At 42.6% G+C, this 14,412-nt stretch overlaps 2 protein-coding genes across 7 annotated transcripts in view; both read right to left on the bottom strand.

Annotated features, from left to right (window-relative positions):
- rap1gap2a (RAP1 GTPase activating protein 2a) overlaps nucleotides 1–636 on the bottom strand; it is a 90,192-nt gene extending 89,556 nt beyond the window's left edge. For both annotated transcript variants that reach the window (XM_030108043.1, XM_030108044.1), the window contains exon 1: nucleotides 519–636. In XM_030108043.1, coding sequence (XP_029963903.1) covers nucleotides 519–559 — 41 coding nt within the window. In that variant the 5' untranslated portion in view covers nucleotides 560–636. The remainder of the gene's footprint in view (nucleotides 1–518) is intronic.
- Nucleotides 637–11,074: 10,438 nt separating this feature from the next.
- LOC115400499 (von Willebrand factor A domain-containing protein 5A-like) overlaps nucleotides 11,075–14,412 on the bottom strand; it is a 225,938-nt gene continuing 222,600 nt past the window's right edge. For all 5 annotated transcript variants that reach the window (XM_030108399.1, XM_030108397.1, XM_030108398.1 and 2 more), the window contains 4 exons: nucleotides 14,015–14,113; nucleotides 12,089–12,261; nucleotides 11,876–11,999; nucleotides 11,075–11,369 (listed from right to left, as the gene is read on the bottom strand). In XM_030108399.1, the coding sequence (XP_029964259.1) occupies nucleotides 11,290–11,369; nucleotides 11,876–11,999; nucleotides 12,089–12,261; nucleotides 14,015–14,113 (476 nt within the window). In that variant the 3' untranslated portion in view covers nucleotides 11,075–11,289. The remainder of the gene's footprint in view (nucleotides 11,370–11,875; nucleotides 12,000–12,088; nucleotides 12,262–14,014; nucleotides 14,114–14,412) is intronic.

Genomic DNA, 14,412 nt, shown 5'->3' with positions numbered 1-14,412 from the left:
CACACACATGTAAAAATAATAATACTAAAAAAAAAAAAAAAACCTAGTGGCCCCAAACAAGAACACAAGCAAATGCAACGAGGTTTTGAATCTACTGAAATGGAGCCCAATATAAACACGTTGCAGCACTGTTGCAGCATTACCAGAGAGACAATTTGCGTGCCACGAGGCTTCCAAAGACTCTTTCCCAGCATGCACACTTACACATGTATGCACACAGCCAGCTGCTCAGCTCCTCCAGACAAAGCACTCATAAAAATCTATGCAGTCCCAACATTTCACTCAAGTTTGTGGAAACATAAGAAAAAAAAAGAAAAAAAAAATGGAAATGGATTTCTCTCCTCACTTGTGTGTTTTCAGATCACACGTGCAACTAAAGCAAGCCGCTCTCACAACAGCTGGAGAGTTCTCACACAAATACATGCACAGGTTTTCCAGTTTGCTGCTGTCAGCAGCCACCGGCACGAAGCAGAAACCTCTCTGTCCGCTCCGTCTGTGCCTCAGAGTGAAAGCCTTACCTCGGCTCCCCTGCCGATGCTTTGCAAGCTGGGGTGAACATCTCGCAGCCAGTGGACGGTGCAGCATGAGCAGTGGACCAACTGTCAGAGCAGAAGAGGGTGAGACTATGTGAGAGAGAGAGAGAGTGTGTCTGTGTGTGCGCAAGAGAGAGAGAGAGAGGGAGAGAGAGTATGCACACAGGGGGAGGGTACAGCGATAAAGCACGGGGTAGAGCAGAATTATGAGATGAGAGGGAGTGCGAGAATGTGTGTGTGTGTGTGTGTGTGTCAGAATGGGAGGCAGTGTTACCATGGAGAGAGGGCTACGCCTAAACTCCTTCAAAGCCTCTTAAGACCAACTAAAGAGAGGCTAAAGGGAAAGTCGTGGTGGGAATAAAGAGAAAGGGGGTCTGTGTCATCCGAGGCAAAAAAAAAAAGACAGAATAAGGAATCAGAGGCGGAAGAAAAGGAAAATAATAAGGTAGGATTATGAGAGGTAAAAGGTTGACCTGAGGCAAGGTCAAGTTTCCGCTCATCTGTAGTCAGAGCATTACACCTGCATGAAGAGAGGTCAGGAACAGGAACATGATTAGACTTTGCAGCCATTAGATTATTTTTTTCATGTAGCCAATTGTGTGAAGTACTTTGACAGTACTACACTGTGTCTCATGAGTGAACCCATTTCAGTATGTCAATAATGGGTTTGATTTAAATGTATGTGGGCTGATAAGATGAACACTGGAAAGTAAAATGCTGCTGGGAAATAATAAGATATGAGCTATCATGAAAAGGGGATGTGTTCATTGCTCTGATGTGGTGTGGATCAGATATGCTTTTGGACAATGCAGGCAGGAAAAAAAATACATGCATTGAGATATTTTGAGGTCAGATACAAGCCTCATTAATTCAGTATGTGGAAATAAATCAGATGCTTATAGATGTGCAAATGTGCGACTGCAAACACTGTAAATAGGCTAATCAGATTTTCTTCACATTGCATCGCTAACGTTAAATTAAGATGTATATTTGTGTTCTCTTCACAGTTTATGATTTAAGTCACATAAGGTCATCTATGTATTTTACGATATGATATTGTTTTTAAAATATTGTATTTATGTTACGAGAATGGGGTAGGGGTTAAATAAGACACTGGTCTTCAACCTACTCCTGTTCTGTACTTCATGGTATGTACTTGCTTTTTCTTTTTTTCTTTCATAATTTGTATAAGATCAATGTATTTACTTTTAATGCTTACCATGAAAAATAAGAACAAAATAAACGAAACGAAACAAAACGAAACGTAATCCTATCTGCAACTATCTTGCTTATTTCATCCATCCATCTTCCACCACTTATCCAGGACCAGGTTGCGGGGGCAGCAGTCTCAGCAGAGATGCCCAGACTCCCCTGTCCCCAGACAATTCCTCCAGCTCTTCCAGGAGGATCCCAAGGCGTTCCCAGGCCAGCTGAGAGACATAGTCTCTCCAGCGTGTCCTGGGTCTTCCCCGGGGTCTCCTCCCGGGGGAAGCATTCAGGACGCATCCTAAAGAGATGCCCGAGCCACCTCAGCTGGCTCCTCTCGATGTGGAGGAGTAGCGGCTCTACTCCGAGCTCCTCCCTGGTGACTGAGCTCCTCACCCTATGCAGGCCACCTATGAGCCACCCAACGGAGGAAGCTCATTTCAGCCGCTTGTATCCGGGATCTTATCCTTTCAGTCATGAACCAAGGCTCATGACCATAGGTGAGGGTGGGAACGTAGATTGACCGGTAAATCGAGAGCTTCGCCTGTCGGCTCAGCTCCCTCTTCACCATAACGGACCGATGCAACGACAGCATTACTGCAGTCGCTGCACCAATCCGCCTGTCCATCTCATGCTCCATCCGTCACAACACGTTTGGGTCTGCCAAGTCTGTCCTGTTTCGTCCTCTGCCAGCGAATCCACGAGTGGACATCACCCAAGTGTCCAAAACTCGTGGCCGGAGGTCAGATGACACAACAACAAAGTCGATCATCGACCTCCGACCTAGGGTGTCCTGGTGCCAAGTGCGCTTATGGACACCGCTGTGCTCGAACATGGTGTTTGCCATGGATGAACTGTGACTAGCACAGAAGTCCAATAACAGAACACCACTTGGGTTCAGATCAGGGAGGCTGTGCGATCCAATCAACCCCCTCCAGGTCTCACTGTCACTGCCCGCGTGAGCGTTGAAGTCCTCCAGTAGAACAATGGAGTCCCCAGTCGGAGCACTGTCCAGCACCCCTCCCAGGGACTCCAAGAAGGCCGGGTACTCTGCACTGTTGTTCGGCCCGTAAGCCGAGACAACAGTGAGGCACCTATCACCGACCCGAAGGCGCAGGGATGCGACCCTCTCGTTCACTGGGGTGAACTCCAACACATGGCGGCTGAGCTGTGGGGCTGTTAGCAAACCCACACCAGCCCACCGCCTCTCACTGGGGGCAAGGCCAGAGAAGTGGAGAGTCCAGCCCTTCTCGAGAGGTTGGGTTCCAGAGCCCAGGCTGTGTGTGGAGCAGAGATGCGCGGATTGCGGTTGCACCCGTGGAGCCTGCGGTTAACCGTGGATTGGGCTGATGACGTGTTGAAAAATTAAGATTTTAATTACATTCGGGCAGTTTGCGGTTGAAGCACTCAAAAAAAAAAAAAAAAAAAAAAGCAACATTTTAATTGCCAAGGCATCTTCAGTACACCTAAACACATATGCGAATGGCGGGGAGGTTCGGTTTTGAAAATTGATAAAAAATAGCTCATGCAGGCGGATAGCGGGCGGATGGTGATTTTAAGAAGCAGTTGCAGATGGAAAAATGAGCCATCCGCGCATCTCTAGTGTGGAGGTGAGCCCAACTATATCTAGCCAGTACCTCTCAACCTCCCTCACAAGCTCAGGCTCCTTCCCCCCCAACGAGGTGACATTCCACGTCCCTAGAGCTAGGCTCTGTGTCCGAGGATCGGGTCTTGCTTATTTTGTCTCATAAATAGTGAACAAGGAAAATGAAAGATAAGCACAGAGACAATCTGACAGAAAAAAATAAGATATGACAGAGAAATCTGGCATAGTGGTCATTTGAAGAAATCACCTGCCATCTCAGTCTTTGAAGAAAAATCAGGACACGACAAAAAGCGACCTACAGAAATGAAGCCGTATTACAAATCATTTCAAACAGAATATCAGAGAGGAGTTGCACACGGACCATTAAGGAGCTATAAAACCGGGTATAAAGAAGGAGTCGCAGTGGACAAGAATGTTTTCAGTTTTATGACCAGGTGAAAACATCTTAACAATAAGCCCAGTGTTAAGCTGAGACGCGTTTTGGATGTTTCCCACGTGGGAAACATCCACCTCGACAGTGTTACAGGTAAGGATCGCAGCTATTCATTTCTCAGTTTTAAATAATGTTTTACATTTCCCATCTGATCCACCAATTAGCATAACCTATAAGTTATTATTACACATCTAACCTGTAATTAGCATAGGTCTCATGTAGCAGTTTATATTTTGAGAGAGTACAACTGATAAGGTTTGTTTTTTAAAGGTTGTTTAAAAACAGCCTATACAGAGTTGTAATTCTTTTTAATGTCAGCTGACTATTAATTGACTCTCCTCTAAAGACAATCTGATTGTGTACCAGTCAAATCTATCACAAGGAGACAGCAGTAAAACAAAAGGGAACCTGCAGTGAAGCCGTTTGCCCAGAAGAAGAGCAGTTCTCTCGCCCAGATCGATGACTCAGAGGTTGAGCCGAAGCTGCAGGCTGCCCTGCAGACACATGAGTTGTGTATGATGCCCATGGTCACCAGGTTCATCGGAGGCAGGAAACTACCTGCTGTCTCACGGTCAATGCTCGATCGAGCCCACCTTTTTGGCTCGATCACACACAGCCTCCATCCAGATCAGCTGAACACAGCACCCAGACAATATCCACACTCACCACTTCACACACACCCTCCTCCCCTCTGGCCTCATCACAGACAGGGATGCCCGACTCCCTTCCACCTGACCTCAACCCTGTGTACTCTGTTTTAACCCCCAGTCAGAGATGAATAGCTTCAAGTCCCTCTGTTAGATATAACGGCACAGGAGCTGGATGCATGGACTAGTTTAGCCAGAGCTCATTGTGACTATGTCCAACAATGAGCAGACGTGTCAGGCTACTTGGAAATTCTAAAGTGAACACAGATTTGAGAAGTTTTGTGTCTCATATTAGCTGAGAAATGCACAGAAAATCATACTGTGGTTAATAACCAATATGTGGCAGCTAAATATATGCAGTAGGAGATGTGGTACGGTGATTAACTTTGGGATACAGCAGCTGGACCACTGCTTCACTACAAAAAAAGGAAAATTCAACTTTGGCCTGAGTCTGTACAACACAATATACCTCGTGAGATTTTATGCATCTACTGTGATGTACATGACAAAACTCAAAAGTCATGAACAATATGACTGCTTCCCAGTCACAAATAAAATATGTTTTTAATGATCATCCTGGATCAAGTTGGATATGGTTTCAGTTACACAAAATATCTCTTTTCAGGTAATCCATTTTAACAATACATGTTCTCTTGTATCATTCTGGATGGCAAAAATATGCTTAAAAACAACTAATTCCTTCATGGTTTCAAACTACAAACTGTTCCTCAGTTATATGTGATTATAATCTGATCTTACTGATAAAAATAAATTTGTGGTAATGGGGAAAAAAAAGAACTCAACACTTTCAATACATGTCAGTGAACCAGACTTGGTAATTAGTTTATGGAAACGCAGCCTCTTCTCGGTTTGGTCTGATGTGATATGAGGCTGCAGTGTTTCTGCTGTGTGGAGAGCCGGCACAGCGAATAAAGCCCCACTCCTACCTCACACAAGTGTGCTAAAAGGGTTCACATTAAAGGTCAGTGAGTCTGATATCTGACACAAAGTTAACTCACAGAGACATGGGCATGCGTGCGCACGCACACACGCGCACACTTGCGCACACGCGCACACACGCACACACGCACACACGCACACACGCACACACGCACACACGCACACACACACACACACACACACACACACACACACACACACACACACAAAACAACAAACAAACGCCATGGGACCATGGGTGTTAGTTATTCAATGAAGTAGATCCCCTAGTGAAGTACAAAGGCTATCAAATCAATCACATACACACACGCACCCCACCAAAACACACGCACGCACGCACGCACGCACGCACGCACATGATTGATGTGCAGCTCAGAGGCCACAGTGTTCCACTGATGGCTTTAGAGAGAAAAAAGGAAACAGCAGCCTCTCTAAACTATTTCCTATTGATCTGGTTTCTCGCCCGTGGCTTTAACGACACACACACAGAAAAACAGCAGACCAGCAGGAAGGGGAAGCAAGAGAAGTAGGGGTGTGTGAGATAGGGGGTTTAATTAAAGCTTTCCTTTATAGCAGATGGACTCAAAAGAGACAAGAGAGCCTACAGGTGCATACTCATGCTAAATCACTGTCCATCCTCTCCATACTGACACACACACACACACACACACACACAAGCACACATACACTGAATGTTTGTTTTTAGAATGCATCTTTCTTCCAATAATCTAAAGACAGCTTCATGTTGGGGGATTTATTGTCTGCTGTAATTGGTCCAGCTGGTCGGGGTTGCCTGGGAAACCAGTTTGGAAAGTGACGGCTGGAGGTCTGCCAAAGGTTTGGATAAGATTAGCAGCAGTGACCTACTGAAACCAACACTCTGCCATTTATGCAAACAGAGAGCAACTATAACAAAAAACAGTGAAGAGGTGGAAGTCCTGAATGCACAGCTTCACTTTGCACAAAAACTTGTGTTTATGCCCTAATTGTGGAGGAGACGGATTTGTATTCTGTGAACCGGAGCAGTTTTGGCCGGCATTGGTTTGCGACAGTGGGTATTACTGTTCCAAGCTGTCTGCCAGAGCAACAAGTCCCTCCATAGGGCTGATTTGTCTGTGAACGTCACTAAAACAAGCGACATGTCTGAGTCTTTCTCAGGACGAGCTGACGGCACGTGGCAGAGCTCACGGGTCTAATTATATCTACAGGATCTCTCTTCAGACATGTTGAACTAATTATTTTCAATGAGTCAACATTTTTTCCAGATTTTATGGCATAACGACACGTCACAACACCCAAACAGCCGATTTTAGGTCAGATGACACATATAGGAACAACAGGTTCATGGCAGGACTCCCCGTGTTCAGGACAGTCAGTCATTCTGACCCAATAATATGAAATCTGTTGATGCCTACAGAATATAACCAACTTTTAAAATGGCTAATGTTTAAGAGTGGAAATTCTATGAACTGCACTTATGGCTCAATCAACAAATCAAAGCCAATTTGATTTTCTTGGGTACTTGGTAAAATAAGCACAGATTGGGATTTAAATGTCACTAAAGTAATTACACTACTACTTTGAAGTAAAGCCTTCAGCACAGTGCAGACTGCTATTTGCACTTCATTTCTTTTCCCATTAGATTGATAAAATACACCTGTCACCCACAGCCCACTCTGTTGTTGGAGAAAGTTCATGTTCAACTCCAAGATCAGGATGCAACTATCTTTATGACAGTTTTACTAAAGCATCTACTTTTACAGTAATTTGACTTTGACACTGAAACATAAACTGACAATCATCTTTTGTCTTTAAAAGACTTGAAAATAAATGTAAATTGAGATAAAATAAAACATGATAATCAATTTAAAAAATTAATTAAACAAAACTGTTTTGGTACTGAATATAGAGAAGAAATGAAGAAAGCGGTATTCCCTGAGAGCCAGGTTTCCTCTGCTATGGTTCCTCAGCCAGCTCTCTGGCGCCCCCTAGGGAAGTTCAAACCACTCTAATGCAACAGTTCACAATACTTGTAGGTTTTAATTTTTAAAAAATGATATTTCGATTTTTTTTGTTTCAAAATGATTATTATTTAACATTATTTAACATTCAACATTATTATAGTTCAACATTATTTAACATTTCGAAATTGTGTGTGTCCATATCTAAGCTGACATTTCCTCTTTACCATTTTTAGTCGCATAGAATAATCTGGAGAATCTATTCTTTGTTTTGTTTTCACTCAAATTGCTGCTTTACTTATTAACAAAATGAGTAAAATGTGGGCATCATCTTTGTTAGATACACTCAGTGATCACAAATTTCTCTCTCCAAACACAGCATTGAAGTCCACTGACTGGCTGTGAGAGGATTTCTATGTAGCTTCATCATAGAAATGTTTCCGTAATGGCAAAGCAGAAATGAATCAGCTGTTAATGAAACATGCACTCACCAGCAGTTATGACCGTGCTGGTTGCTGCTCTAAAATCAGCAGCGTTGACCCTGCGTTGGCGAGAACGGACACCAGCGGGCCTCCAAGCTGAGCAGCGTGACGGCCAAGAGAAACTCCACCGCTTCTCTGAAAAACTCTGAGGAAGTGATGTAATGTGTTTGTTCACGCGTCGAGCAGGTTACTAAGGGGTTGCTGCAGTCACCTGATTATAGTCGACAGTTGTTTTAATGCATGTTAATGCTCCATTTTTTTGTTTTAAACAGGCATTGCCTCTGAGTCAACACACAAACTACACACCACATGGGGGCGACGCTGATCACAAGCTGCTGGTTGGTTTTTCACATCAGTTCTTAGGGATGACTTACAAGAGAAGTCACCATACAGGAGAAGAACTTTCTTCACAGTGTATTCACTAATATTTGAAGATTTTTTTTATACAATTAAAATAAAGATTCACAGTGTCCATTTGTCTCAGAAACCAACATCCAGAAATGCAGCAGCAGCAGCAGACAGTGAATGCTCTTAATATCTCAGAATTGCTGTCCCAGTGATGTGGAGCCTTCCAGAGATTCATCACCTGCTGCAGCTTTCAGAATCAGTGACATGAGAGAAATCACAAGTAGATTTAAGCACAGACAACATCCAGAACACATCCAGGTTCTTATTGAATGAATTATTATCAAACAGGCCAAGACCAGCCATGTACCCAGCATGGTGTCACACCCGAGAAGACCCCACCCAGCCAGGATGAGCCTGCAGGAGAAGAAGAAGGTACAAAGGTGTCCAGACTCCAATGCAAGCCACCAGGCCAAAACCGGACAGGGTTCAGAAGTCCTGGATCATGCAGAGTGGGGGCCCACCCAGACCCGGAGGGGGAGCCAGTCGTGGCCCCAGCAACAAAGACCCCTGACCAGGAGGAAGACCGGAGGATGACCACCTGTCAGTGCCCACCACAAACATCCTCCCCTGACTCTTTCTATTGAGATCTACTATTTAATCTATTGTAAGACGTCTGTTTATCGCTGACTGCCTCAGCATGAGTCACATGTTGATAAGGACACCATGTATGAATTAAGTCTGAGAAGACTATTGAATATATTTTATGCCAAAGCATTCTGCAGACCTAAAATAGAAGGGCTGTAATGATTAGCTTCTGTCTAAAGACACTATATACACCTCTTCATGTAATTGTGTGAAAATATAGAAAGTATGTTTGCCAAGAAAAAAAATGGTGAAATAATCTTGCTGAAACTTCTCTTCAATATATGGTACGGTAATTTAAAATTTCGGCATACTGTAAAGTGCGTTAAATAGGCTCAACCTATTCATTTATTCATTCATTAGTGGTGGCCTGATGTTGGATGATGCATAACCCTTGACCATTTACACAATATTTGTCATTTATCCAAAGTATCTATTAACTGTTTTACTTGTCTAAACCAGCAGTTGAATTGATTAAATCTATGATATAGAGTTTACAGATTTCTTGATGATAGTATGATTAGAGTTTGAAATATGGAACTGACTGGTCTCAATAAAATCTGTATTTCCATTCGCCACATCCAAATTTGCTGTTTTAATCCAAGTGAACACTAGATGGCGGTATTAGAGCGCAAATGACAACCTGAGAAATTCTGCAGAAAACTTCAAAAACATTTTTAATGGAAATAAATGATTACTAAGTTTACGAATAAGAGGAAGAAGTCTGATTTTAAATGTAATATACATAAGAAAATGTGAAAAGTGAAAGGTCTTTGCAGTTCCGTGTTTCCTCCATTGTCAGTCTTTAGATTTCAGGCTGAAAAGGTTTGTGAAATCCACAATGTGCTATCAATTGTCTGTACAGTATATTAAATACTGTTTGCATAATACAGATGGGTCAAGCTTTCCAAACGCATCTGTCACGCAGCTTAATGACACCAATAACTCAACTGATTCTACTAACGAGGCTCAGACCATAACCTGAAGCAAGAGAGTCTATCGAAATTGAAACGTGTGATGAAAGATTCAGACTTACTGGTTTTGTTTGAATCCAAAAGGTCCGAGAAGAAGAACCACAAGAAAAGCGGCCTGCCCGGACTGAACAGACAATTAAGACAAATTCAAGACAGGAGGCCACAGACAGAGGGACGCAAGGCTGGACACTTTAACTGGAGAGGAACTGAACAGGAAACAGGCTGGAGACAATTCATGTGTATGAATTTGAGAAAGTAAAAGCGCACGACTGCTGACAGCAGATAGTCCTGACAAAAATATACAATATATAATATTTATTGATATGACGGCTTACTGTGGGCTCCCTCAGTTTACACCAGCTCCTCTCAGATTTAGGTTGGGAAGTGAACACAGATGCTGAGATTTCAAACTTTTCTTTTGATTGACTGATTCATCAGCTGCTGGTGAGGCCTTTTATAATGAAAGAGCTCCTCTCCTCTTTTATTCTTCACATGCCACCATTTCACCATCTTGATTTCCCTCATCTTTGTCTTTTGATCACTGCATTCCTTCATTGTAAACCATAAATAGATTTCACTTTTCCTCCACTTGAGCAGACCCCAAAGTGGAGTGAATGTATTGTTTTGTTCTTCTGCATCATCCATATGGTTACTGGAGAGGGACGAGAACCTGAGGCAGAGGGACTGATACCCTCACTTCCAGTCTTCTCTTTGTTGACCGTCGCTGATTGTTTGGGAAGTGATGATAGATAGATAGATAGATAGATAGATAGATAGATAGATAGATAGATAGATAGATAGATAGATAGATAGATAGATGGCAGGTCAGACATATATGTCTCAAACCGTATAACCATAAGTATAAGTATATATGGTTAACATGTTAATTGACAGAAAAGGTTTAGGGCTGAAGCCAAAGCTTATTTTGCCCACCTAAATGATTCTACAATTTCATTTAGCAGACACTTTTGTCCAAAGCAATGTACAACACTGGGGGCAGTTCAGGGTTCAGTGTCTTGCCCAAGAACACTTCACCATGAAGACAGGAGGAGCCAGGAATTGAACTCACAACCACCTGATTGTGGGACGACTGCTCTCTCCACTGAACCACATGGACGATGATAAAAGGAATGTAAGTACCGCATTGGTTAAAAACGGTACTATGGCAAAAGAAAAAAAGTCCTGAAATCAAGGAGACAGTCTTCACATGGGTTTTTGAACAAATGCACAATTTTGTTCATTTTTGATGAAGCAGCACTGAATGAGGGAGTATGCAGGTACCGTAATTGTTTATTATCATGAATATTAAGCACAAAGCTGTAACAGTGATGAGAAACAGTGAACAGTTTTTTTTTTACCTTGTGACATTCATGCTTCTGGACAAATGAAATGGTTCAAATATCAGTAAAGGTAGGTAGTTGATGAAAATGCGAGACTGCAGGACGAAGCTCATTCTGGTGTCCATATGCTGAGCAAGACGTTGGCTCAAAGTTAACTTCAGAGCTCAAGAACATCTTTCTGGAAGCTACATCCCAAAAGTACTTTTCCAGCTTCCACACTTTCTGATAAAGACGATGCTGCAGAAAGAAAGAAAGAAAAAGAAATGAAAAATCACTTGAGGAGCATTTGTGGTCATCATAATGTATCATAAATAAAGCAAAAGCGTAATAAGGCCAATAATGTAATACCTGTCAGTAATGCAGTCATTTTGGTCATTTTGAATGGAACAAAGCAAACAATGTAATAACTTGAAAAAAATGCAGTAAAACAGCAAGATTTTAGGAATGATAATGGACAGAGTGCTGCTTCGAATCCTCAATGAATGACTGTGACAGTAATGTTGTGCAAACAGTGCAAATCTTGCAAAACAGATTGCAGTTCCAAAAAATTCCGCCCAATAGACAGGGTAATAAAAAAAAAATACTCCTAAACTTATTAGATGAATTGTTAAATGTTATTCAGACAACGGCTGGCATAGCCCATGTTACGTCATTGACCGTTATCACGTTATTGTCATTACAGCATTCAGACAGTTTGACCCCAAAAAAAGGACAATTTAGGCCATTGTTAATGCGGTTACTACCTTTCTGAGCACGAAGCCACAAGACAGCCTTCATGGACAGAAGCTCCCACTCCTCCTTTGCGTCACTCTTGAATCCATGAAGCCAGATCAGAGCGAGGACGGTCGCCCACACTTCATTGTTCATCTAATTCACCAAATCAGCAATGAAATTTAAAACTGAATATTTCTCTTTTAAAACAATAATTCGACCGCATGTTTCTGACAAAGACCCACCAGTGCAGGTTTAGACTTTTCCACTTCCTCACAGGTCTTTCCCAGAGCAGCAGCCAGAGCTGAATCCAGCAGCCAGCAGCCAGATGCCTTCTGGAGGGACACCAGCTGCAGAAAGGGGTCTCTGGGGGGCTGTTTGGGAGGAATAACCTCGATCTCATCAAGACCTACTGACCCTGAGGGAAGAAGAAACCCAACAAAAGACAAATGTGAAATGCATCATTTCTTGTTTGTTTGTTTAAGCCCCCAGCTTGTTATGTTTTAGTTGACAGTGGTATCACAATGTAATACCAGGTGGGGAGTGTTCTGCCTTTTGTTTTTGTTGCAACTGTGCCCCCTACTGGTTTCTTTTAATATTGTTGTCTCCAGCAGTAGCTCCCCTTCAGTGCAGCCGTGTGCATCAGAGCTATGTGCAGTTCTCCCTTTCTATGACAAGTCTGAACGATTATACGTCTGTAAGTAGCAATTCATTGTTTTGTTGCTGCGTGTTGATGGTGCCTGTTGCAGATGTATGTTTCTTTCTGTGGTAGAAATGCCGAATTCTTTGCTAGTTAGCTCTAGCTATGTAGCTTATTCTGTTGGCCTTCAGCATGACGTGCAGTACTCTGATTGTAAAGCGAGCTTATTGCTGTGAGCTAATACAGAGTTAGTTCTGTTCTCTTACATCATGTACATGTGCACTTCGAGTGTGGCTTCTGTATTGTCATGTTGAAAGTGTTGTCACTTCTTATCCATGTCATTTCATGTGATTCGTAAAGCCATTGAAAGTTGCTCTTCTAAGCAAATAATACAGTTTATTTTTAGCACTTCTCATCCCATCTCATTATAATTTTGTGAATGTTCAGTAGCTAAATTCATGTTTGTGTCAATTCATATGTTTGAAAAGCATTGTTAAAAGGGTCAACTATTTACAGTAGAAAATGTTATTCAGTACGATGTGTAAGTATATTCTGTGTATATTTCATGTCATTGCAGTTCTACAAAAAAGAAATTAAAAGAAGGAAATGAAAAGAGAATCAAAAACACAAGACTTTGCCTTCAAACGAAATTCAGTCTTCTCCTGGTCCTTTTTTCCCAACCTTCTGATGTTAACTGTCTGCCTAGCTCTGCAAAGTGGCTTACGCATAGTGAGGGCAGAACACTATGGATGAATATTCAGGTTTGTGTGCAATTCAGATGAATACAGGCAATAAAAAAAACAAAGATCACAAAAAATAGTATTTCATCAAAGTAAACTGCAACAGCTTTGGCATGAGTTCTTCTCACAATAAGATACTCCACTGCACCCTCCAGTGGCCACTGTCAGCCCTGCAAAGACCCCAGAACACAGGAACAACCTTTCTAAAATATAACAACTTTGATGCAGAAATCCCCCTGAAAAAAGGTCACAATTCATTCAAAAATTTAAAAAAAAGAGAGAAAAAGGAGAGAATGCAATGTACTGTCAGCTGATAATGGTTCATAGTCGTCACCCTCATCGTCACAGAAATATTGATAATGACCAATACTTCTGCACCCTGGTTGTCAAAAAAAAATGTTTTGTTACTAAATGGATGCTGCAACATAACATAACTTTAACTGACTGAAGTGTACAATTCATTAGAAAACAAAGTCCTCTGAAGAAACTTAATCCCACCATTGACAAAGACGGTTTGCTGAGAATCGGAGGACGTATCTCATCAGCTGATCTCCCTAACTATGAGAAGCACCCAGTGGTCATTCCAAAAAACAGTCACATTGCAACTCTCTTGGTAAGGCATTATCATGAGGAGGTAGCTCACCAAGGGCACCATTTCACAGAGGGTGCCATCCGGGCTGCAGGGTTGTGGATTGTGTCAAGCAAGCATCTAGTTTCCAGAGTGATCCATAAATGTGTGACCTGCAGGAAGCTGAGGGGAAAGTTGATGGAGCAGAAAATGGCCGACCTACCTGCCAATAGGCTTGCGAAGGAGCCTCCTTTCGCACGTGTAGGTTTCGATGCCTTCGGACCCTGGTTGATCACCTCATGCCGAACAAGAGGAGGCCGCGCTGAAAGTAAACGTTGGGCAGTTCTGTTTACGTGCATGAGCACCCGTGCTGTGCACATTGACGTAATAGAATCCATGTCCACGTCTTCCTTCATCAATGCTTTGCGAAGATTCTTCGCTGTCCGTGGGCCTGTCAAGCAACTTCGCTCTGACTGCGGCACTAATTTTGTCGGAGCCTGCAAGGAGTTAAAGATCTACGCTGAAGACTCCAAGCTCACGAACTACCTTGCTCATCAAGAGTGCACCTGGACTTTCAACCCGCCTCACTCTTCCCACATGGGCGGCTCGTGGGAAAGGATG

This window comes from Salarias fasciatus, chromosome 14, assembly GCF_902148845.1.
Source record: "Salarias fasciatus chromosome 14, fSalaFa1.1, whole genome shotgun sequence".
NCBI lineage: Eukaryota > Metazoa > Chordata > Actinopteri > Blenniiformes > Blenniidae > Salarias > Salarias fasciatus.
This window is presented reverse-complemented; position numbering and strand designations above follow the sequence as displayed.